Here is a 26,230-nt window from a genome sequence, read left to right as displayed (position 1 = left end):
TTTCCTTCTTTGTTTTCCCCCACTTCTCCCTTTATAAGTCTGTTTGGTTTCTAACTACTACCCCCTTTAATCTACCATTACTCTTCTCTATCCTGCCTCCATTTCCCTTAACACTTTTCTTTCCTTTGGATAAGATGCATTTCTTTACCCAACTGTGTATATATTTGTATTATTCCTTCTTTTAACCAATTCAGATTAAAGTGAGGTTCGATTATCATCCATGCTCTCCACTACTCCCTCCTTGTTTTGTAAACTATTTTTGCCTACCGCTTTCATGTGAGATAATTTTCCCCATTCTTTCTCTCCCTTTCTTTCTCTCATTGTCTTCTTCTTTCCCATCTATTCCATTTCAAATAAAAAAAGAATTGTTCCCAAGTCCTCAGTATAATCAGACTCCCTCTATAAGCCTTCATGATGATAAAATTCTCAGGGGTTACATGTATCATTTTGTCATATAAAAATGTAAAGGAGTTTAACTTTTAGTCTCTTATGATTTCTCATTCATGTTTGCCTTTCTTAGCTTTTCTTGATTCCTGGTTGTATATCAAATTGTCTAGTCAGCTGTAAGATTAAAATTAATATCCAATAACTCCAAGTATTATATTTTATAATTTTTATTAATAATCACTTGAAGTAGAAGAAATAAAAGGACAAAAGTAAAAGCCTAAGTAAAACCTGCCTTCCCAGCCACAATCAGGAGAAAAAGAATGAGAGGCGGGGCAACATCAAAATATATCCTTCCTACTTAAGGACGTAACATAAGAAGGAATATGGGAAGCTGGGAAAGAGAGTTTTTGAGGAGCAAATTCCAATTATACACAGCTCTAGTATTTTCATTGGGAATACAAGGAACGTCTAAGTCCCTATATCATTTTACTCAATTCAATTTTGCTGGGTAGACTGTTGTTAGTTGCAAGCCCAGATCCTTTGGCTTCTATAATATCATATTTCAAGCTCTCCACTTCTTTATTATAGTGGCTGCAAAACCTTGTGTGATTCTGTCTGAAGTTCCTCAGTACTTAAATTCTGACTTCTGGCTGCTGGCAGTATTTTTTCCTTAACCCAGGACCCCTAGATCTTAGCTATAATATTCCTGGAACTTTTCAATTTGGAGCTTCTTTCAGGCAAGTAATGATTCTTTCCATTTCTATTTTGCCCTCAAGTTGTCCAATGATTCTTTTTATTTTTTTGAACTCTCACTTTCTGTCTTAGTATTAATTCTAAGACACAAGAGTGGCAAGTACTAAGCAATCAGGGTTAAATAATTTGCCAAGAGTCAAGAAATGTCTGAGGCCAGATCTGAACCCAGGTCCTTCTGATTGCAGGCATGGCTCTCTATCCCCTGTGCTATCTACCTGCCCCAATCATTGAGAATAACTAAGTCATTCAGTTGTTAAACATACAAAATTGCTGTTACTGGGTACATGTTCTCCTGTTCTGCTCACTTCACTTTGCATCTGTTCATGTAAGTTTTTCCAGGTTTTTCTGGAATCATTCTACTAGTCATTACTTATAGCACAATAGTATTCCATTACAATCATATACCACAATTTACTCAACCATGTCCCAGTTGATGGGCATCCCATCACTTTTCAATTCTTTGCCAACAGAAAAAGAGCTGCTAAAAACATTTTTCTACATATAGGTCTTTTTCCCTTTTTAAAAAATCTCTTTGGAATACAAACCTAATAATGGTATTGTTGGGTCAAAGAGTATCTACACTTTTATAGACCTTTGGGCATAGTTCTAAATTGTTCTCCAGATTGGTTGAAACAGTTCACAATTCCTCAGTAATACATTAGTGTCTCAATTTTCCTGCATCTCCAACTTCTGTTATTTGCCTTTTCTGATATAATAGCCAATCTGAAAGATGTGAGGTGGCACTTCAGAGTTGTTTTAATTAGTATTTCTCTAATTAATAGTGATTTAAAACACTTTTTCACATAACTATATAGTTTTAGAAAGAAGGAAACACACACTACAGATGCAAAATATGGCATACACTATCAAAACATAGGCAAGATGTTAAATGGTTATTTTTCAATGTTTTTCTTTTTTATAAGGGGAGGTGGTGGCAGAGAGAGCTAAAGGGAGAAATGACTAGTGTAAAGACAAAAGACAATAATAAAAATTTCTTAAGAGAAAGAAAATTTTAAACTGTAATAAATATTTATTAAATTTGACTGAATCAGGGTTGCTCAGTGGATAGAGAGCCAGGCATGGAAGCAGGGGGTCCTGGGCTCAAAACTGACTCAGATACTTCCTAGCTGTGTGACCCTGGGTAAGTCACTTAACCCAAATTGCCTATGCCTTACCACTCATCTGCCTTAGAAATTATACTTAATATCAATTCTTTGATAGAAGGAAAGGGTTTTATTATTTTTTTAAATAATAAATTTGATTGAATACTGCCCTAATTTCCTTGTGGGAATCAAATAAGGTTCTATATGAACAAGTTTGGGGGGAAAAAGTAAAGAACTATACAAATGTATAGAGACATTATTTTTATTATAAGCTTATTTTTCTTTGAAGATAATGAATATAACATACCTTTCCAGGTTCTGAAGTGTTCAACTACAACTTCTTCTAATTTTTTTAACTTTGGATGACTATAGATAAATTTTTTATCATTGGGTCCTAGAAAAAAATTTTTTAAGGAATATTTGTCATGCCAAGTATCACAACATATATGCTTTTAAGTTCTTAAGGCTTTGATACTTTTCCAAACCAATATGTTAAGACTTGTAGTTACTTAATTTTTAAAACAATTTTGATAGTTATTCCACATTGCATGCTTTTAGAAACAAAAGTAAAAACTGAGCTTTGAGTTTTGTTTTTTTTTTTTTAGTTTTGTTTTTTTTATTTTAAACCCTTAACTTCTGGGTATTGACTTATAGGTGGAAGAGTGATAAGGGTAGGCAATGGGGGTCAAGTGACTTGCCCAGGGTCACACAGCTGGGAAGTGTCTGAGGTCGGATTTGAACCTGGGACCTCCTGTCTCTAGGCCTGACTCTCAATCCACTGAGCTACCCAGCTGCCCCATTGAGTTTTGTTTTAAAACTTCATAATTCTGAAAAACTAAAATGCTTCAAAAAAAAGTTGGACTAGAAGTCCTTATGGATTCCTTCCAACTCTTTTTTCTTTTTTTAACCCTTATCTTCCATCTTGGAATCAATACTATGTATTGTTTCCAAGGCAGAAGAGTGGTAGGGGCTAGGCAATGGGGGTTAAGTGACTTGCCCAGGGTCACACAGCTGGGAAGTGTCTGAGGCCAGATTTGAATCTAGGACCTCCCATCTCTAGACCTGGCTCTCAAGCTACTACCCAGCTGCCCTCTCCAACTCTTAAGATTTGCTGAAATTATCAAACTCTAGCAAAAGATATGCAACACAAAGAGCACACAAAAGAATAGGCAAACACAAATGATTTTTACTTATCCTAAATATGAGCACCTTAAACTTTATAAAACCATCTTTGTTTTAGAAATTACTAACAATAAACAGGGAAACTATAAGTACTTAATAAGTCTACTGCAGGATAAAAATGTAAAAATAAATACAAAGATTAACAGTAAACATTCTAATATTTGGATGAGATAGTTAAATGTGCTATTCTTAGAATGATCACTCAGTCTACACCCCCCCCCCAATATTCTCAAAGTAAAGCATTCAGTTTACATACCCAACTAAGAATGTAAATGTGTAAAACCAGTCTGCTTTAGTTTCAAGGACTTTAATTATTTACCTAGAAGATTTAGGGACAGGCTCAGAGCCTTGGGAGTATAAATGGTAGATGAAAGATAAAAAGCCCTTATCCGAGGGTAATTCAAGTCACATATCACTCAGCTAGTTGCCTCCTTAACTCTTCTCACCCTTGAAAATGTTAGAGTGATATTTTCATTTTAATGTATCTTGCTCTTTTCTGACTGGGGTAGACTTTGTGCCTAGTTATAAGTCCTGGCCCCCAGATAAATGGGGCTGGTCAGAGGAGGTGGGGGAAGTCTCCCAATCAGGAACCTATACAATGTCTGTATTTGCACTCAGGCAATTACACTTGCCACTAGGACATTTGCCTTTCTCCTCATGAAGAAAAGAAATAAACTTTTGTCTCTCTTTTTTTTGTCTTACTCCATGTTGTTGTTGTTTTTTTAAATTTAAGTAAGTGGGGCACTTGTGCTCACTTTTATCTCACACGTATTAGTTAAAAACTCAGTATAATATGAAGGAAAGAATATGTTAAGTGAAGTCAGAAGAACTAGTTTTGAAGCCTGGTTTGAGCTGAACTATACAATTCTGAGCAATTACTTAATTTTTCCTCACTTTATTCATCAATAAAATGAAGTTAATGCCTATCCTACCTACCTTACAGAGTTGTTTGAGACTCAAACAAGATAATAGTTACCAAAAAAATGTTTTATAAGCTACAAAAGAATAACATTCAATACAAAGAATTATAAATGTTATTATTTTGAGACAAAAGAAAAACAATTCTAATATTAAAGATAGATTTTACAAACCTCTTTGGTTGGGATGCCTTTCTGAAAACATTTTTCCTAAGACTTCAAAGAGTTGCATGAATTGTTCATTCCTGCTAAGTTCATTTCTGGTTCGAGTCATACCTGCAAAAATCAGGAAAAATATTTTTCATATAAATTATAAACTTATTAACAATTTTTAATTAATTTTAAAACTTAACTATAAAGCGTTTTTTACATCCTCCACCAATGCAGATCTACAACTGCTATGCATTTATCATCTTAAGAGAGTTGCCTTGCCCAGAATGACATAGTCAATATGTATCACAGGCAACAAATGAACCTGGGAAAAACCTGATTCCAAGATTGATTCTTTACACTCTGCCAGTGATGGCAAATCTATGGCATGGATGTCAAAGATGGCACATGTAGTTCTCTCTGTGGGCATGTGGCCACCCTCCCTGATCCCCACTGAATTACTAGAAAATTACTAGAAAGGCAAAGAGACTCAGGCAGAGCTGCTCCCTTCCCCCTCTCCATCATGCCTAATGACTTTTTTTTCACATCCCCTGCCCCTCTTCCCAGCAACCCAATGGGAGCACACAGAGGGTAAGGTGGGCGGCTCACAGGAGGCAGAGCTGGTGGGAAGTGGAACACTCAGAACATTCCTCATTTCACACACCCAGCAGCCCAAAAGGAGCACTTCTTCCCTCTTTTGTGTGGGGTAATGGGGGAGGCAGGGAACTCATTGGGGAGGAGGGGGACAGGGCACTCAGTGGGAAGTGTAAAAGATAGATGGGCACCAGGGATATTAAAATATAATCTAAATGGTTGTGGGTACACACACTGGGTTGAAGGAGAGACAGAACCAGGATAGGGAGACCAGAGTACACAACTAAGCTGCTGCTAACTGACAAAAATGTCTGTTGGCCAACTGTCACCACTAGGCCAGAGTCTTTGAAACCAGCAGGCAAGGTAAAAGGTTTTAACAGTTTTAATTATGTTCAACTAAATAAAGGTGGGATAGGGAATTCTACTCTAAAACTTAAAGGGCAAAACCACAGGGCAAGGGGAGGACCTGACTTCTCTAATACTAATTGACCTAGGCCAGGCTAGGCATAAAGGAGCTGTTCTGGAGTCTCTGGGGGGCTTCTTCAAACCTGGTTCCTGCCAGGTTTGACCAGCACAGCTAAAGGGCCTGAGGGTGGCTTTGAGAGTTCTCACGGTATTCCACAGATGATCTCAGGATGCCAAAAGCCAAGGTGGTCCAAGGTATCCAAGTAGAGCAAGTGTGCTTGAGATGCTGTCCACCAGATTCCAAACTCCTCCTCCACCTGGTGCTGCTCTGTAGGTCTTGTCCACTTGCTAGATGCCACCACCATTCAGGATCCCAGGGAAATCAGGATACTGGTCTGAGATCTCCCAGGGCTAACAACAGTTTGTGCCAACCACTAATGGAGTCTCTCTCAGAGCACAAGCCCACTTCCTGCTCCTTCATTCCATCTTGGAATGCTCCAGCCCTTCCTGCTAGGTCACCCTTAATACTTAATTAATTACTAACTAATCTTCCTCACAACAGAAGGAGGGACACAGCACGCACAGTCTCTGGAACGGGATGAGCATGTCACTGGGTCTGGGTGGGGGTGGAGTGGGGGTGGGGCCTGGCACTCAATCTCTAAAAGGCTCACCATCGCTGCACTATGCCATGCTGTTTCTCAAAAAATATAAATTAACTATTAATAATTCACTCAAACTTGGCATAGGAGTCACATGAAAATTATCAACAATTAAAATGTTTAAGGCTTTTCAGGTCTGCATGCCCATATGTCATTAATAAATAACTTTTTTTTCTGGAAGACTTTATCAAGATGACCCATTACAGCATATCATTCCATTATTTTGCAAATGTAATAAAGCACTTTAGACTGTTTGTTTTCTTAAATCATATTTAATTAACAAAAATTTTTACATATAAAATATTTTTTAACTTACTTTTAGTTCCATCCATAATCCCACAAAGGAAGATATACAAGGATCTCATTCCCATTTGCTGTAGTAATTCATAACCATGATATAAACTAATACAGATAGCAAAGTCTCCTTCAATGATGCCTTGTTGTCCACCCTAAGAAAAAAATCACCTATCATATTAAATGAAAGAAAGCAAATTTGACCAATATTCCATAATGAAGTTGTAATGGTGATACAATAATACCAAAATCAAATGAATGATCAAAAGAAATGTGGCAAATGAACCAAACTGGACTGAGAAAATTGCCATCAGATATGGTGATTAAAAGATCATTGGAATTGTAACAGAAAACTACTGTACTCTTGAGAAATGATGATAAAGATGATTTACGAAAGCCAAGAAAGACCTTCATGAACCGATGCAACATGAAGTGAGCAGAACCAGGAGAACACTGTACACAATATCAGCAACTTTATATGATGAATATTTATGAATGACTTAGCTATTCCTAGCAATAGTGATCCAAGAAAATCCTCAAGGACTCATGATGAAAAATGTCATCTGCCTCCAGAGAAAGAAATGAAGGAGTTTGAATGGAGAAAAAAAACATACCATATTTCACTTTATTTCCTCACTTTTGTTTGTTTGAGTTTTCTTTCACAAAAGGTCTAAAATAGAAAAATGTTTTGCACTACTGCTCATGTAAAATCTATATCAGATTGCTTGCTATCTCAAGGAGAAGGGACAAGGAGGAAGAGAGGAAAGGTGAATTTGGCTTAAACTTTAAAAAAATTTTGTTTTTTCATGTAATTGAAGAAAAAAGTTTTAAAAAGTTTAAAGTTTTATAAAGAAATTGATTAATATGTTTGTAGATATGTAATCAAATCTATAAATTAATTTAGTGAGTATCACAATTTTTATTATGTTGATCCAACCCATCCATGAATATCAAATATCCCTTGGGTTAATAAAACATTTCTTTATTTCTGTCAAAAAAAATAGATCAGGGGGGCAGCTGGGTAGCTCAGTGGATTGAGAGCCAGGCCTAGAGACAGGAGATCCTAGGTTCAAATCCGGCCTCAGACACTTCCCAGCTGTGTGACCCTGGGCAAGTCACTTGACCCCCATTGCCTACCCTTACCAATCTTCCACCTATAAGTCAATACACAGAAGTTAAGGGTTTAAAATTTAAAAAAAAAAATAGATCACCAGCTGTGTGATCCTGGGCAAGTCACTTGACCCCCATTGCCCACCCTTACCACTCTTCCACCAAGGAGCCAATACACAGAAGTTAAGGGTTTAAAAAAAAAAATAGATCATTGATAACTCTCTGGAAAGAAAAGTTTCAACTGCATGAAGTCAGAAATCACTGCAGAAACTTAAGAGTGAGAGAAAAATGTAATGGAAGCACCAATTATAAAATAGTTCCATCTGTTCAATCCTGATCCTCCTTCTTGACCTCTTTGCAGTTTTTTACACTGTCAAATTATCTTCTCCTTGACACTAAATGTATTTACTAAATAATTTAAATTTATTTATCTAAAGCAATTAGATAAAAGTAAATTAAAACAAATCTTGAGGAACCATCTCACAATAGATTAGCTAAATTGACAAAAAAAATAACAAATACTGGAGGGGCTATGGGAAAATAAGTATTCTAATGCACTGATGTAGGAATACTGAACTGGTCCAACTATTCGGGAAAATAATTTGGAACTATGCCCCCCAAAAATAAAACTGTCCATATTCACAATGATATATACTCAAAAGAGATCAAAGAAAAAGGAACCAAACCCACAGAGACAAAGACATAGAGAGAGAGGCTCTTTTTATGGTTGCAAAAAATTGGGAACTGAGAAGAAGTCCATCAAATGGAAAATGACTAAACATGTTTTAAGGATGTAACAGAATACTATTGTACTGTAAAAAATGATAAAGGGATGGTTTCAGAAATACCTAGGAAGCCTTATTCATTGATACAAAGTAAAAGCAAAACTAGAACAAATTGTATAATAACAAAAATATTGTAAAGATAATCAATTTTCAATGGCTTATAACTTTTATCAACCACAATTTTCAAAGGACTTATGATAAAAAATTTTATCCACCTCCAGATGCAGAGTTGATGGATTCAGAATGTAGAGTGAAAACTATTTTCTTTTCTTTCTTTTGGACATGACTAGTACAGACATTTGTTTTGCATGACTACATTTTTTGGTAATTAGTTTAATTTTTCTTTCTTAATGGGTGAGGAAAAGAGAAGAGGGAAAGAGAAAATTCAAAACTTAAAAATAAAGAAAATCAAGATATATAAATTTACAGGGGTTCTTGCCTTTGCTCTTATAATATTTTAATAACTGAATTTCAATATAATCAGTTTCCTTTTAAAAACATTATTCTAAAAATGGTGTCAAAGGCTTCACGAGACTGCCATTACAATCCATAACACCAAAAAGGTGAAGAGCTCTTTATATAAAGAAGTTCTTTGACATTATTATATGCCACTATGTACACTGTACTAAGTGCTGAAGATACAAATATAAACAATCAAGGCTGTCTCTGCCCTCAAGGACCTTACATTTTAATGGAGAAATCACATAAGGGGAAGAGGAAATGCATGCACACACAAAATCACAGTGTAAAGGTGGCTGATAAAAGTTATGGAGGCCTGGATCTGAGCAAAATAATATCAAAGCAGTCTTATCAAAGCCCAAACTAGTATTCTAATCTCCTGCATAAGGTAGTGAAGGATCATTCATGGTTACTGGGTCTCAGGTGGGAAGTCAGACCAAGATAAAAACCAATTATTATCATCAAAATTTTCAAAGGGGAGAGGATTGGAAGTGCCAAAATTATATTACCCCTAGTATAGACTTTCTCTATGTATATACATCTATACTAATAGCTCTAACCATCATTTTTATTTTTTTGTTTTATTGTTTGAATTTTTATTTTTCTTTGCTGTTATCTTTGCATAATTCTCAAAAGTACAGAGCTCTCCTTGTAACAAACAACAATGAAGCAAAACAAACTAGTATGCAGCACTGCATATCTGTTGCCCATTTGGTAGGAAGGAGTTATATTATGTTTCAACACCAGTCTTCTGGAATCAAGATTGTTGCATTAATCTGAATTCTGATATATTTTAATTTTGTTTTAATCTATATGGTTATCATGTTCCTCTAATCAGAGAGGCTCAGGAAAGGGACACCACAAAGAGCATAAATTGAAGGAAAGGACAGGAAGTGGGACCCTTTTTCTTAGAACTAGGGACTCAGGAAGGTGCATGGTCTGCCTCTGGGCTTGCTCAGCATGCTGGCAGAGGAGGTGGCTGAAAGAGCTAACTGGCAATATGTGGCTCATGCTTCTTTTTATCTCTGCCTGTTTCTCTCTCTTGCCTGCTTTTTACTATTTCATAAATAATAATTGTAAAATTAAGATACGGCCTCCAGAAAAATTTTAATCATAACATATCCAAAAGGATCTTGACAGGCTAGAGGACTGGGTCAAATCTAATAAGACAGAATTGAATACGTATAACTTGAATAAAAACAATTCAATTCCACAACTATAAGATGGACAAGGCATAGACAGAAAGCAGTGGTAGTGCAATATAAGCTCAATATGAGTTACTATTGAGACATGACAAATAGCATATTATCTTAGGCTACATTGAGAAGCATAGCTTTCAAAAATAGGGCAGTGATGATCCTTTTGGACTCTATCCTTATCAGACCACATCTGAAGTATTATGTTCAATTCTGTGCACTCTGATTTAAGAAGGAAAATTATGAACTGAAGAGTGTTCAGACAAAGGCAACCAAGATGATGAACAACTTTGAGTTTATGACATATAACGACCAATTGACTGGGAATTATTAACTTGGAGAAAAGACTCAGAGAATATATGATAGCTCTGTTCAAGTACTTGAAGGACTGTCACAATGGAGGAAGGATTAAATTTGTTCTGTTTGACTTCAATAGGCAGAACCAAGAGCAATGTCTGCATGTTGAAAAGTGACAAATTTAAGTTTGATATAAGAGAAAAATTTCCTAATAATTAAAACTGTCCAAAAATTGAATGCCATGCCTTAAGAAGTGATGGGTTCTTTCTCCTAAGAGGTTTTCAAGCTAAGGATCGACAACCATTGTTGGGTATATTAGAGTGGGGATTTGTTGGACTAGATGGCTTGTTAAGCCCCCTTACAACTTTCACATTCTTTAATTCTGTGATTTTCTATATTTCACTGCTGCATAATGGCCTATTACATTCATATACCACATTTCATGTGGCCATACCACTATCAATGCACCCATTCTATACCACCACAAAAAGTGCTTTTATGAATATTTCAATATTAACTGAATTAAAGCACACTTGTTTAGGGAAAGACTCTCTAATACACCAACTAACCTATTAACTAAAGCTATGGGTAGTCTTTTCATTGATGCAGATTGTAACTCATACACACCTTCTCATTCTACATAACATTTGTCAATGTCATCACTTAAGTTTACAACATGAGTTTTCTTCAACATATCCTCATAAAGATACCAACAGAAGACAATGATTGTAAATTGGTTATTTCACAATCTTACCTATCATCTTTTTCAACCATACATTTTCTGGATGAAATTCTTAAACTTTCTTCCCTACATTAATGTGTTGTAGCCTAACACACCCATCAGAAACCTATGAATGGAGACGATCAACTTCAATTTCTTAAATATTCAGGAATTACAAGAGACTGGCATTCTATGATTCAGAGCTACATGGTATCATCAGAAAAACATTGGTGTTAAAAAAAGAAACTTAGGAGTTATTTAAAAACTTTTCCATTTCCCAAATGCAATCTAGTCTGTTCTCCCTGTCCTTGTTGAATTTTGGGGACAAAACAGTATCCATTTGGAACATCTCTCTTATATTGCATAATGAATATACTTTGGACTTTGTCCATCTAAATGTCTCCCTCTTTACACATATACATATACAAACTCAGAGGGACATACTTTGACATGCAGACTATATCTTTACTAGTATAAAATTACTTGAAAAATGTAAAATATAACATCCTAATGTATTTAGACTGACTATTCAAAAGCACTAATTCAATAATGAAAGATAAGAGATTAAATTCAACTGAACTGAGAACATTTGAACATTTTAGTTTTATCTTCTATATCTATATGCAGATAGCTTCTGTAACTATTTAAATTCTAAATCATTACCTGATGATGTGATTTTTATAGCAAAAAATAAACATATACATACATTATCCTGCCATTAAGGGGGAAAAAAATCAATTTATTGTTTTATAAATTATTTTAAAACACTTACCAGAATGTCAGGAGATAACTTTTTCCTAAATAGATCTCTTGCTAAAATTATCTGAAATTTTGTAAGGTTAGGAATATCCTGTCGCATCAGAACATTAACTCTAATCAAGCGGCTAGCAAATGTTTCTAAAATCTGCAAATTAAAAAAAAACTTTTTTAATAAAGACATATTTGCCAAATATAATTTAGACATATTATCTCATTTTCATATATACTCATGAATTTCCTGATTCTAAGGTTCCTTCTATTTAAATGTAATCAAGATACAATTAAAACAAACATTTAAAATTTTTAAGTAAACACAGAAAACAAGTAAGGTGACTATAGTTAAATAAACTAGAAGGGGGCAGCTGGGTGGCTCAGTAGATTGAAAGCCAAGCCTAGAGATGGAAGGTCCTAGGTTCAAATCTGGCCTCAGACACTTCCTAGCTGTGTGACCCTGGGCAAGTCACTTGACCCCCGGCAAGTCACTTGACCTCCGTTGCCTAGCCCTTACCACTCTTCTTCCTTGGAGACAATATACAGTATTGACTCCAAGATGGAAGGTAAGGGTTTATTAAAAAAAAATAAAATAAATTTTAAAGATAATAAACAAGAAAAACAAATACTAGCATGTTAAATTTATTTTATATGCCTCACCCCAAAAAAGTCTCTTGCCTTTTTGAAATCCCCTATTACATCACCATATCTCAAGTTACCTGGGCTTGCAACCTAAGTGTCCTCCTCAATTCCTAACTTTCTCTCACTAGGAAAAGAATAAAAATATTTAGAGTAGCATATTTTGCTTTAGCCAAGTACTAGAAATAAAGTTAATGACCACTATTTGGAAATGTCTAAACAAATCTTGATATGAGTGTAATGAATATTAACGTATCATAAGAAATGACAAAGAGAAATCAATAAATCCAGGAAGATTCGTACAAACTGATACTGATTGAAGTAAGCAGGAGCAGGACAACAACTTATACAACAATAATATACTTCAAAGATGTTTTTATTTACAACAGAAATATGATTAACTGAATCACTAGTCATGACTTCAGAAGACTGAAGCATACCTCTCACCCTTTGTCAAGAGAAATAATGATTACAGCTAGAGGACTGAGGTATAAACAAATCTGACATAGCCAAAATGTGGATTTTTTTCACTTAATTATACTTATCTTCTATAAGGGCTTTTATCAGGGAATAGGGAAGTGAGTTAGTGGGAAGGGACTGAAATAAGACAGAAAAAAAAAAAAAAGAAATTTGGAAAAACAAAAAAAAGCAATTTATTCAACTTAATGAACACTTTAAGGGCAGCTGGGTAGCTCAGTGGATTGAGAGCCAGCCCTAGAGACAGGAGGTCCTAGGTTCAAATCTGGCCTCAGACACTTCCCAGCTGTGTGACCCTGGGCAAGTCACTTGACCCCCATTGCCTATTAAAAAAAAAATTTTTTTTAAATAAGCACTTTAAAAAAAATTTTAAGAACATAATGAGAAGTTCAGGATTTCATATATATAATCCTTTTAATATTCTTTATATATTAGAATTTGTGTTTTTAATCATTTTAAAATCCTTAATAAAAAATTTTATATCCAAACAGTAAATGAAAAACCAATGAAGGTTGGGGGCAGCTGGGTAGCTCAGTGGATTGAGAGCCATGCCTAGAGACGGGAGGTCCTAGGTTCAAATCCGGCCTCAGACACTTCCCAGCTATGTGACCCTGGGCAGGTCACTTGACCCCCATTGCCTACCCTTGCCACTCTTCCACCTATAGGTCAATACACAGAAGTTAAGGGTTTAAAATAAAAAAAAAAAAACAATGAAGGTGGCACATATCAGATTAAGAAATTTATCTGTGGAGCAAGTAAGGTGGCTCAGTGGATAGAGCCAGACTTGGAGACAGGAGGTTTAAATCTGGCCTCCTAAGTACGTGAACCTAAAAAGTCATTTAACCCCAATTGCCTAACCCTTGACACTCTTCTTCTGATACAAAGACAGAAGGAGGATTTTTTTTTTTAAAGAAATATACCTCCTCCTCATATCAAAGACAAAAGACTATTAGGACAGATTGTTTGTCAAATGTTATCCTGTCTCAGATATTTGTACTTAACTGCATAAAAATAATCTAAAGCTACTCTCTCTTATAGAAATAGCAAGAAGTTATAATTTCTCAGGGCTGTGGTCTGAAATCTTTCATATTCTTCTGAATGAAAGAAACTTTGTCAGTGCTTATTCAAATACCAAGAAGATGATGTCCTGGCCTAAAATACTTTTATAACATCCTTTTTAAAGGACTAACCAGTTACTAAAGAGAAACTAGGTCAAAGTTGAGGGAAGAACTCTGATCTCCCTAAAGAATTATGGTGAAGCCCTAGACTAATCCAATTAAAAGCAGTCCTCCTTACCTCATCCTGGACCAGACTGAATGGTTTAGGAAAATGATCCTCTACAAAGTTTAAGTTATTAATGCTCTATTGATAAAGCAATGATTGTCACTAAACTTTATAACTGCTTAATCTTGACTGTGGAATTTTTTGCCTCTGAATACTATACATTTCTTTTTAAAGGAAGACCTTGCTTGGAAGATAATTTCAATTAGCAGTGATAAATACAATTTAAATCCCTTTCTAAGTAGCAATATTTATTAATATATGTTAACAATGCATAAAATGTTAAATTTTAAACTGAAAATAGTGATTCCAAGCTTTTCTATCACAATTGTTTATATTTATTACAAAGAATGATACATTGTGAAAGGAAGCAGAAGAAAGAGATTTGGTTTTTTCCAGAAGTGACTATGATATAAAAGAAAGAATAAAATCCATTTTTTATTTTTTTTTAGAATATCTTTCCATGGTTACATGATTCATGATTTCCCCTCTTTCCTTCCCTCTCCCAGAGCTGAAAAGCAATTCCATTTGGTTATGCATGTATCATTGTTCAAAACCTATTTTCATGTTATTCATATTTGCAGTAGTGATCTTTTAACATCAAAACCCTAATCATAGAATCATGTAACCATGTTAAAAATGATTATTAATAAATGCCCAAAAAATTAAATAAATAAATAAGTGGATGAATGAATGAATGAATAAATAAAACCCTAATCATATTCCTATCAATCACATTTTTCTTCTGCATAAAACCCACTTTTTAAAAGAAAATGAATCCTTTCCAAAATCACTACAGTTTATATCTTACTATAGTCAGAGAACTTCATTCACGATTCCTGGTGACTTGCTGCATTTGCTCTGTGACAATATGTCCTCTTTACCATTTACAATGCACCAATATAATCCAGAAGCACATTAATGAAAAACAAGACTCCCTTCTTCCTTCTCAGAATGATGACTGAGAGTGGCTACTTGAGGAAGGTACAATAGCTTTATAAATCTTTATGTTCCAAAATAATACATAGTAGTGACTAACTCATAAAATGTGCTCAAAAAATGGTTTGCTAACTGATAACAGATGCTATCATAATTTGCTTAACATGAAAAAAATTTACTAAACTTGTGTCCTCCTTTTAGCTTTTTATTATCATACATAATGTTTTAACAACCACTAAATGCATAGCATTATATTAAAATATGAGAATTCAAATTAAGAAAGTCCTTATCTCAGAGAACTTCAAAATAGTTGTTTTACAAACCTTAAAGTGTTTTTAAATGTTAGTTACTGGTGTTATTATAAAGTGAATATATCTCTTTGTCTTTTCTTCAATTTAAGAGTTTAACAGCCACAAAGAAATCACACACCTGTATATACGTATTCTGAATTGTTACAAGTTCCTCCCCAAGGGGAACAACAAGTTTTTCAATGCGTCTTTCATGAGTGAATGGCAAAATATCTGAAGAGTCTTCAGAACGAAGTTCTATCTGCCCAATTAGTAGGTTTGAAACAACTTGTTGAACAGCCTATACAAAAGGTCAAAAAGGAGCAAATTTAAATTATATCCAGATTAAAAATGATTTTACTAGATTAATATCACCATCAAAAATCAAAGTAGCTTTTTAAAATATTGGAATTTCTCATTTTTAGAATGTTGATGACCTAATCTACCCTAAAGATCGGTTATAAAAACTATACAAGTATGCTAGTTTGATGAGTTGTTTGGTTTTGAAAAATTACTCTTTTACTAATCTTTTTTTTACATCTTTGTTACAAGGAATGGCTTGATGGAAGGGAAAAGACGGAAGAATCAAAAAATCGCAGATTTAAGTCAGATTAGGAAGGATCTCAAAAGCCTTCTAGATGAACTCCTTCATTTTACAGATGAAGAAACAAGCCCAAATAGGCTAAGTAACTTCCTAGGTTATAGATTCAGTAAAGCACCAGAAGCAGAATTCAAGCCCAGGTCCTTTGACTACAGAGTCTAAGTTCTTTCAACTATAGTATGCTGTCTCTCTGGACATAGTAGGAAGTAAAAATGATATAAAACAAAAATATATCAATAAAAATTATTTTGAAATAGGTATACCAGAAGAGATATAGTGGCAGAAGAAGTTTTCAAAGAATATTCTTCCTCTTCCTCTCACTCCTAAGATGTCTTACTTCTTGGGGCACAGTTTTCACAACTGTAAGGTATGTCCCTTCAGGGGAGTAGGGAATGAGTAAAGATATTTTGGGATACAACTCCCATTACTCCAACTGCAGCGAGTGCAGCATATAAATCATTTAATATGATATGTTCTAAAGAGGTCAGATTTGATATAGCACAACAGGTGCAAATCTGACATCACCATTCGTTAGTACAGGCTCACTACAAAGTACTTTGTGATAATATATTGCTTGTTGCATCAGAAAGTGAAGTGTGAAATCTTAAAATTATTCTTAATAAATTAAAATATCATAATATCAGTTATGTTACTAATATCTCTCATTTTGGTGAGTCAGTTGCCTAAAAATCCTGCACATTAAAAAAAAGTGAAGTAGTTCTTGAATAACTCAAGAACAGTTATAATCATCTGGAATATTTGATTGATTAGTTAAATTCATATATTTAACTAGTTCCTTTACCACCTGGAAAAAATATTTTTATATATGTAATTAAACAAGCATTCATAAAAAATTTTTAAGACCTTTTTTAACTAACATTTTAAGTAAATAAAGGCTCATAATGATGATTTTAATGTATTATGATGGATAAAAGGTTACTGTCTTACATTAGTATTCTAAATCATGCCTAATATTCAAATCCTGCACGTAATTATTGCTCTTTACTTTTGAGAAAAAAAGTATTTCTATCAAACTTTTTTGTTTAAACACTTTTTCTCATGGTACATTCTCATTGTCACATTCATGTTTTTAATTAAATGTCAATGTAATTATCTGAAACATTTTATTGTCTCTAATTTTAAACAGTGAAATAATATCCTTTTCAGGTAGATAAAAGCATAACCTGTGTAAAGAGAAAAAGTTCCCAAAGAAGAGAAGAGTTAAAAACTATTATCCTGGGTAAAAAGATACTAACTCCGGGGCAGCTAGGCAACTCAGTGGATTGAGAGCCAGGCTTAGAGATAGGAGGTCCTAGGTTCAAATTTGGCCTCAGATACTTCCTAGCTGTGTGACCCTGGGCAAGTCACTTAACCCCCATTGCCTAGCCCTTACCATTCTTCTGCCTTAGAACCAATAGACAGAAGGTAAGAGTTTAAAAAAAAAAAAAAGATACTCAGGGAGATTATGGAATGCTTCATGGAGAAAGTTTTATCTGAGTTATTTTTAAAGGTAGAACCTTGAAAGAAGGAGTTAAGTCATCAACAAAACATTTAAAACATTAACCTTTTAAAATAGAGGTGGCACAGACAAAAAATAAAGTCTAAGTTACAGGATAGATTAATTTATGATTGATGCAACAAAATGTTTAGGAAAATTAGGGATGTATATGGTTATTTCTCTAATCTTGGAACATCCTCAATGAAAGATAATCATGTCTATTCATATGTTCCAATGATATCACTATTATGGGCTGGATAAATCATAAATAGCAACTCTCATGTATTTATGTTCCTATTAAATGGAAAAAAATCATCAAACTTACCTTTGTGTCATTACCAGGTGTGGCACTGAGAGCCAATATTCTAAAGTGTTTCGTATATTTAACTAGTTCTCTTACCACCTGGAAAAAATATTTTTATATATGTAATTAAACAAGCATTCATAAAAAAAAACTTAAGACCTTTTTTAACTAACATTTTAAGTAAATAAAGGCTCATAATGATGATTTTATGTATTATGATAGATAAAAGGTTACTGTCTTACATTAGTATTCTAAATCATGCCTAATATTCAAATCCTGCACATAATTGTTGCTCTTTACTTTTGAGAAAAAAAGTATTTCTATCAAACTTTTTTGTTTAAACACTTTTTCTCGTAGTACATTCTCATTGTCACATTCATGTTTTTTTTAGATACCTGGCACAAGTAGTATCACTAGTTTTCCAAAAAGCATATTTCTTTTCGGATACTAAACTACAAATGAGAAAATTATACTGAATTACTTGGGCTTTTAAAGGGAAAAAGTGAACACTAATGTCAGCTTTACCTTTCATTTACAAGTACTAATTCATGAAAAATAACAAAAATAAACATCCTATATTTATTTTTTTTTAATTTTTTTTTTTTTTTGTATTTTAAACCCTTAACTTCTGTGTATTGACTTATAGGTGGAAGAGTGGTAAGGGTAGACAATGGGGGTCAAGTGACTTGCCCAGGGTCACACAGCTGGGAAGTGTCAGAGGCCGGATTTGAACCTAGGACCTCCCGTCTCTAGGCCTGGCTCTCAATCCACTGAGCTACCCAGCTGCCCCCCAAACATCCTATATTTAGATCAACTAGCAAAGGAGCCAAAACAATATTTCAAAATGTAATAAAAGAATTTAAAAACAAATCACACTAAAGTTTTATTCTCATTGCTTCATTTGAGGCATGCAAGGTAGTGTAAGTGAACAATCCACAGTTCTTAAACATAAGCTCTGATTTATCCTATCAAGTTGGAAAGCTTGAATATGGATGGACCCGTGACAAATTATATATTTGTTATTTTAGGGCTAACCTACCTAAATTTAGAGGTTTATCATCAAGTTGGCAGAACAGTAAATAATTTTTCAACCATAACTCTCAAATTCCATATACTAAGTCAAAGGTGGTGTTATCTGTCAGAAAAGGGAGTACCTATGCTGATGAAATCATAGGTCATTTAAAAAAATTAAGTAAGAAGTAAAATATAAAAATATCAATTTAAAAATAAATATATTTTTTCAAGATGATGTCTGAAGAACAAACTGAGCTGAGTTTTTAAGAAAGTATGCTCAATTCTGAATATTCAATACATGTATTTTTTTTGCCATTATCCTAACTCACATTTACTATATGACTTTTATTTTATTTTTATTTTTCCTTTTTTTATTTTTATTTTGAATATTTTCCCATAGTTACATTTCATGTTCTTTCCCTCTCCCCCAAACTCCCCCACCCCCCCATAGCCAATGAACAATTACACTGGGTTTTACATGTATCATTAAGACCTAATTCCATATTATTGATAGTTGGACTAGATTTATCTTTTAGTGTCTACATCCCCAATAATATCCCGATCAGCCCATGTGTTCAAGCAGTTAATACAAGTATTTCTTGATAAACATATTTCCAAATAAATGATCTAACTTATCTCAGAAGCTACACAGAAGAACATGTGCTCATTTACAAGTTCAAATCCCTTAATGCAGAAATGAACACATTTTTTAAATTTCAGAGTCCTTCAAGACAAACCTTCAGAGATCCTGAGTCTCAAGCAAGGAGCTTGTAATATATAGGAACTGTGAATTTAAAAATCAAGGTAAACTCTCTTTGTCCTTCCATTAATTTTCTTTTCCTTCTCTCCAAGACCTGTAAAACTCTTTCTGCTTTTCAATCTTTTTTTTTTTTAAACCCTTAACTTCTGTGTATTGACTTATAGGTGGAAGAGTGGTAAGGGTAGGCAATGGGGGTCAAGTGACTTGCCCAGGGTCACACAGCTGGGAAGTGTCTGAGGCCAGATTTGAACCTAGGACCTCCCGTCTCTAGGCCTGGCTCTCAATCCACTGAGCTACCCAGCTGCCCATCTGCTTTTCAAAATTATCAGTAATTTTCCAGAGTTGAGGCAGTGGTTTCTAGACCAGAAAGTATGTAGCTCAGAACTCACATCATAAAATAATTAGTTTAAATGCAAATGAAAAAAATGTCAATTTTTAACTTAACTTGAATTTTTCAATTTTTACTGGAAGTTAATTAAAATGATTTCAAAATAAACTGATAAATTGATGTTTGTGATTAAAAGAAGGTTACATAGTTCAGAAACTACAAATTCTGCTTTTATATTCATTCATTCCTTTTAATTACCACTACAATCAATACCTCTTCTATATAGTACATATACTTTGCTAACATATCGCCCTACCTTCAGCCTGTCCAGCTATTTAACTCATCCTAAATTACTTCCAGATTATCCCATAGACAAGGGGTAACCTTGGAAAGTTATATAGAGATATGAGAAAAGCTATTTTAAACTTAGTTTTTAAGCTTTTTGAAGATTACAGTCCAAATTCACAATTTAGGGCTTTAATAATTTAATTTTTTTTTTTAAAACCCTTACCTTCCGTCTTGGAGTCAATACTGTGTATTGGCTCCAAGGCAGAACAGTGGTAAGGCTAGGCAATGGGGATTAAGTGACTTGCCCAGGGTCACACAGCTGAGAAGTGTCCGAGGCCAGATTTGAACCTAGGACCTCCCGTCTCTAGGCCTGGCTCTCAAACCACTGAGCTACTCAGCTGCCCCCTTTAATAATTTAATTTAATTTAATTTAAGGCTATTCCTAAGAGAATTGGGAATTCCATTGATTACCCTCTGCTAAGCATAATGCTAAGTGCTAGGAATACCAAGACAAAAGTGACAATCCCTGCTCTCAGAAAGACTGTTATAATGGCAGAGATATCATATTGGACTGGTAGCCAGAAAAAGATTTTGGACACAAAGACAATGAGTCAAAACAATGGAGTAGACAATTTGACACATCCTTTTCAGAGATAACGCTTATTAGTGATGATTAAATTTCCAGAGAAAAATAGAGAATCAGGGTAGAAGGGTGGGAGTAGAAGAGGTTATAAGCAGACAAACAATTACAACTGGCCCAGAGTCATACAACCAAAATGTGTCTGTGTTGAACAGCTTTCTATTCACCATGCCATGCTGCCTCTCTGATGATTATGACCCCAAAATACTTATAGAGTAATTACCTGGCAATAAGCATAGTTTCCAAGAGCTTTATGTGCTTCATCAATAACTAGACACTTAATTTTAACAGCAGGACAGGCCCCTCGAGAAAGGTCATTTATCATTACTTGAGGAGTAAGGAAAAGAACTCTTTTCTTGTGCCATATTTCCTTCCTGATGAAAGCTTGAGTAGAACCTGCAAAAATAAGAACAAGCAAGACTAAACTGTTACACTTAAAAAAATTGGCCTATTTTTGTAGTGATTTTTTTTCTTTGCTAACTGGCTTTCAGTTGGACCTGTCATTTCAAAGTATTTCACATCACAGCCCAAGTGTTAATGTAGCTATTATATAAGATTGGACTAAAGATCTCAGGAAAGAATAGAACATTAAAAAGGGTCAAAATCACTAAAAAGAATGACAAAGGAAAAAGTCTAAAAGTTAATTTTCACTTATACATATGGTGATGAGTGGAAATTTAAAGTCAAAATATACATACATAGGTACATAAACTGACCAAGGCAATTCTAAATTAAGGTCATAATCTCTTCTAGATATTCCATGCACCAAAAGGCTAGGGTTTGAAGGGTTTTTCTGAGATAGAAATAAGGCAACTAGCCTCCCACTTATCACTATCCACTTATGATCAAGTTAGCTACACATCTGATAGCTTTCTTGTGGATCCAGAGTCAGAATCTTCCCTTGAACTACTGTGTGGACTCAAACAAGTAACTTCATCTCAATACCTTGTTTCCAAATCTGTAAAACTGAGATACTGCTACTTGCTTACTTACATTACAACTGGGCTACAGTGGGCAATTTAATGAACGTGTAAAACTATACACTATATAAAGTCATCTGTTATTACAAGTCAGGGATCTTTTCTATTCCTACTTAACGCTAGTGCATTCCCTCTGAGATTGTCTCCAACTTGTCCCATATATTTCTTGACTAAACATAATTTCTGGTTGTCTCTCCACTTCGATCCTAAGCTCTTGGAGGGCAAAGACTGTTTTTTCCCCTTTCTTTGATTCTCCAGTGCGTTGGCACAGTGCCTGGCACTTGGTAGACGCTTAATAAGTAGTGACTGAAAAATACTTGCTTACTTTACATTTGATTTGGGAAGATTAACCTCAATGAAAGGATGAGGGTAGGCGGGGCAGCATGCTGACAGGACGCTTTTTCTGGCACCCACCTTCCCAACCCCTGACTCCTCCAGTCCCCTCTGTAATACCTGTCATCTCGGCCATGTGGGCCTGAGGGATGCCCATCACCCGGGAACAGGCCTCTATCTGTTGCGAGACCAAAGGTTTCGTAGGGGCCATGAAGGCCACCTTACCACTAGGGAACCAGCGGTAGAAGTTGTACATGACCACCGCGGCGATGAAGGTCTTGCCCAGGCCAGTGGGCAGGCAGACTAGGGTGTTGCAGGACAGAGCTGCCTCCGAGATGCGCAGCTGGTAGTCCCGCACCGGGTAGTTGGTGGGATAGATCCACACGGCCCCCGCCGCGGGGCAGAAGCCGCAATCCTCTAGAGCCCCAGGAGAGGCTGGGTTCTCGCCGCTGCCCGAACGCCGCTCAGCCTCGTACACGGCCACCAGTAGGACTTCATCGTCAGCCTCCGGCGGGTCCGTCTCCGACACCTCCACGGCCTCTGGGGCACAACCCCCAAGGCTGACAAGGCCCTGAGGCTGCCCGGCTCCGGAGGCGACCTCGGAGGAGGAACGAATGGTACGAGTGACTCTGGAGCCCCATGTTTGGAAGAGAGTCCTAGGTCTGCTGCTCATGTCGACAAAAAGCTAAGAGGTTCGCTCGGGCCTCCTAGGCCAAATTAAAGGAGACAAAGGCAGATGTCCCATTGGAAAAACTAAAAAGAACGAAGAGGAAGAACTGCTGGCCGAGGGCCTGCCAGATGACTCGAAAATACCGCGTCGCAGAGGGCGTCTGCTATGTGATTGGTTCGTATCCAGAAACCCCGCCCCTAAGCGACGAGTGGGAACGTAAGCGCGCAGCCGTCATGTAGCCATCATTCCGCCCTCCTCCAGGTGCTCCACCCTGGAGGTTCAGAGTTTTAGAGTTTGGCTTTTCTAATCCAGTAGATAAAAGTCTCCTCTCTCTTTAACTACTTGATTTGCTGGATAAATCATTGCTGGATTTTATGCAGCGGAGCCAAGAGCTTTAGTCAGTATACTTAAAGATACTGATCACTTGCCTCCAGAGCGCATTTTAATCTTCTATCCTTGCCACTGGAAAATCTTCAATGGCTCCTTATTTCCTCTAGTATAAGAATAATAGCTAGAATTTATACAGCTCCTTTATAGGCCCTCATTACCTATCACTTGCATCACCCATACTACTGGACTAATGGTCTCCCTCCCTCACATCTCTCTCCACATCCATCAATCCTCTACCAGGCTGTCAAAGTAATATTTCTGAAATGAAAGCCTGACTATGTCACTCTTCTCAGTAAATTCCATCAGCTTCTTATTACCTGCAGGATATAATGTAAAGTTCTTTGGATTCCAAGTCCTTCACTACCTGGCCCCTTCCTCAATTTTCCAGTCTTCTGCACTCTATGACCTAGACATATTAGCCTATTTACTGTTTCTCACACAAAGGTACTCCATCTCCTGTCTCCAAGTCTTTGCATTGGATGCCTGTCCCTCATGCTTTCCTTCTTCATTTCTGCCTCTTAGAATTTCTGGCCTCCTACAGACTCAGCTCAAATGCCATTTCTGCAGGAAACCTTTCTTGGTCTCCCCTGCCTCTGCAGATGCTATTCCCGTCTATGGAACAGATGATATAAACTGAAAGGAAGTTAGGGCTGATGAAGAAGCATGCTCCCCACTTCATGAAACAGGAATGATGATAGACTCAAGATGTAAAGTCGGATATGCATTTCATGGAAAATGTGTGGCTTTGTTTGTCTTCACAATGCTCATTTGTTGCAAAAACTGTAATTTTCTCTTATTTTCTTTTCTTTTTTTTATAGGGAGGGGAGACTTGGTAAAAAGAGAGGAACTAATGACAGAGATGCCAAAAAGAGAAGAAAAGGTTATTGAAATATTTTTTTGAAATTCACAGAAGAGAACTGAAGGAAGTACAGAAGGAAACAGACAAGCAAGGCATCATTTAAAGTCACACATATGAGTTATATTTTTTTTAAACTATGTAATGGAGATTCAAGTTCTCACACATAATCCTTTTTTTCTCTTCTACTTTGTATTTGGAAATGTTTTTTCCTCCTAAAATTCTAAATACTTTTTTAGAGAAAGGAATTTTTTTTTAATTTTAATTTTGCAGGAGCTTCAGAGGATTCAAAGGAGTGAGTCAATCAGAAGTGGAACATTGAGGGGTTAATAGATTTGAAATGTATGGGAATGGTGGAGGTCATATCTGAGGAGTAGGAAAAAGTTTGTTTTTCTACATTCAAGGGTGCTCAATATTACTGTGATGGCAAGAGTTAGAGAGGAATGGGAATATGTTTAACCTTGGGAAATGAATTCTAAGCAGAGGGTAGGTTCTGTAGTACTCAAGGTTTCAACATAATCCTCATCTGACCAGCCTGCCATGTTACTGTGCCCTAGAAACCCACCTCAGGGCAGGCAAGTGTAGGACATAGTGTAGGAGAGGAGGAAGGAACTGTTGTATTCTGTCTATCCTCCCCTCCCAAGGGCACACCTCATAGATTAGAAAATTCTAAAAGTTGTACCCCATTTCTGGAATGCACTCCCTCTTCATCACCACCTAGAATCCCTAAGCATCCTCAGAAGCCATCTTCAACAAAAATCCCCCTTTCTATATATTATTATGAAATATTATATATTATAATGTGGAATAAAGTAGGTAAAGTGCTTTGTAAACCTAAATGTGTCATATAAATGCTATTATTATTATTATTACTTCTCACTCCATCTTGAAATTATTTCCTTATATTTTGTATTTATTTGGGCATATGAAGTTTTCCTGCATCATTCCAAAAGGAATACAAACTCCTTGGAATGGTTATATTTTTGTTATATTTTTGTCTCTATAAACCCACTACTTAGAACAATTGTCCCTCCTGTAGTAGATATTTAATATATTTTATTGTTTTTTGGAGATTGAGTCCCCCTATCTTACCCAGGTTGGAAATATAGTGACTATTCACATGCTGATCCCACTGCTAATCACTGATTGGCACCAAACTTTAACTTGCCCTATTTCCAACATGAGCCAGGTCATCCTTTTGAAGGCAGTCTGATTCACACACACACTCTCACTGATGCCATGGAGATTCATAATCTGCTTTAGCCTGTGGGAAGCCAATAAGAGACTAGATAAAAATCTGAGACTCCTCTTTTGACCCCTTTTGTGATCCTTGTGATTTCTTCTTGAAAACTATTATGACCTTATTGAAAAGCTTTAAGTTCCTATCAAACCTGAATTTAAACTGTTAACACAGCAAGGAATGCTGCTGCCTGTTATAGCCAAGGCCAAGATACTCCCCAACTTGGCTTTTTGATAAGAACCTAGTCAAAATTCAGCCTTGGCCTTGGTCTATTCTGAAGCCCATGTTTTGTGTTTTGATGTGACATAATTTGTAACTTCTGCGCATCTGCAAAGTTTTGGGGTTCTTTTGTGTGAAATGAGTCTTGAAACATATATAATAAACTCCATGCTCCTGGAGCCAGAGCTGGAAGCATGAGGTAAAAGACAACTCCCTTGTCCAGTCCTTATTTCCTTATCAATTAAACTGTCCTTATCAGATTATCAGAGATGATAAAGAGATCTCCACATTAGCCCTCCTCTGACTAAAACTCCCACAATTTAATACAGGCACCAGTCTAAGACTTCCCCAGCAGCAGGAATTTAAAGGCATGTACCAACACATTCAGTCACTTAATAAATATTTGTCAAAAGAATTGGAAATTGAGGAGATGTACACCAATTGGGGAATGGCTGAACAGATTGTGGAATATTTTGGTAATGGAACACTACCATGCTGTAAGGCAGTGATGACAAACCTTTTGGAACTTTTTAGGGACCCCATGCCATGCCATGCCCATCCCCCCAGACTGAATGCCAGTGCCCTGTTCCCATTGCATGCCCTGCCCCTAGCTGCATGCAGTGCCCCACCCATACCTGTATTTGGGGGCAGAGCCAGACTTGGGGCTGGCAAAGTGTGTAATTAGAATTTTGTACACCAAGGCTTCATTTCCCAGGATCCTACT

At 35.9% G+C, this 26,230-nt stretch overlaps 1 protein-coding gene across 1 annotated transcript in view; it reads right to left on the bottom strand.

Annotated features, from left to right (window-relative positions):
* FANCM (FA complementation group M) overlaps positions 1–22,804 on the bottom strand; it is a 108,726-nt gene extending 85,922 nt beyond the window's left edge. Inside the window, exons 1-8 of the mRNA XM_044662056.1 lie at positions 22,252–22,804; positions 21,042–21,214; positions 17,810–17,887; positions 15,528–15,686; positions 11,785–11,916; positions 6,467–6,599; positions 4,517–4,618; positions 2,551–2,637 (exon numbers count right to left, since the gene is read on the bottom strand). Of these exons, the coding sequence (XP_044517991.1) occupies positions 2,551–2,637; positions 4,517–4,618; positions 6,467–6,599; positions 11,785–11,916; positions 15,528–15,686; positions 17,810–17,887; positions 21,042–21,214; positions 22,252–22,804 (1,417 nt within the window). The remainder of the gene's footprint in view (positions 1–2,550; positions 2,638–4,516; positions 4,619–6,466; positions 6,600–11,784; positions 11,917–15,527; positions 15,687–17,809; positions 17,888–21,041; positions 21,215–22,251) is intronic.
* Between the last annotated feature and the right edge of the window lie 3,426 nt (positions 22,805–26,230).

The sequence above is a fragment of the Gracilinanus agilis genome, chromosome 2, assembly GCF_016433145.1.
Source record: "Gracilinanus agilis isolate LMUSP501 chromosome 2, AgileGrace, whole genome shotgun sequence".
In the NCBI taxonomy this organism is placed as follows: Eukaryota; Metazoa; Chordata; class Mammalia; order Didelphimorphia; family Didelphidae; genus Gracilinanus; species Gracilinanus agilis.
Note: the sequence above shows the minus strand (reverse complement) of the source record. Positions and strands in the feature narration are given on the sequence as shown.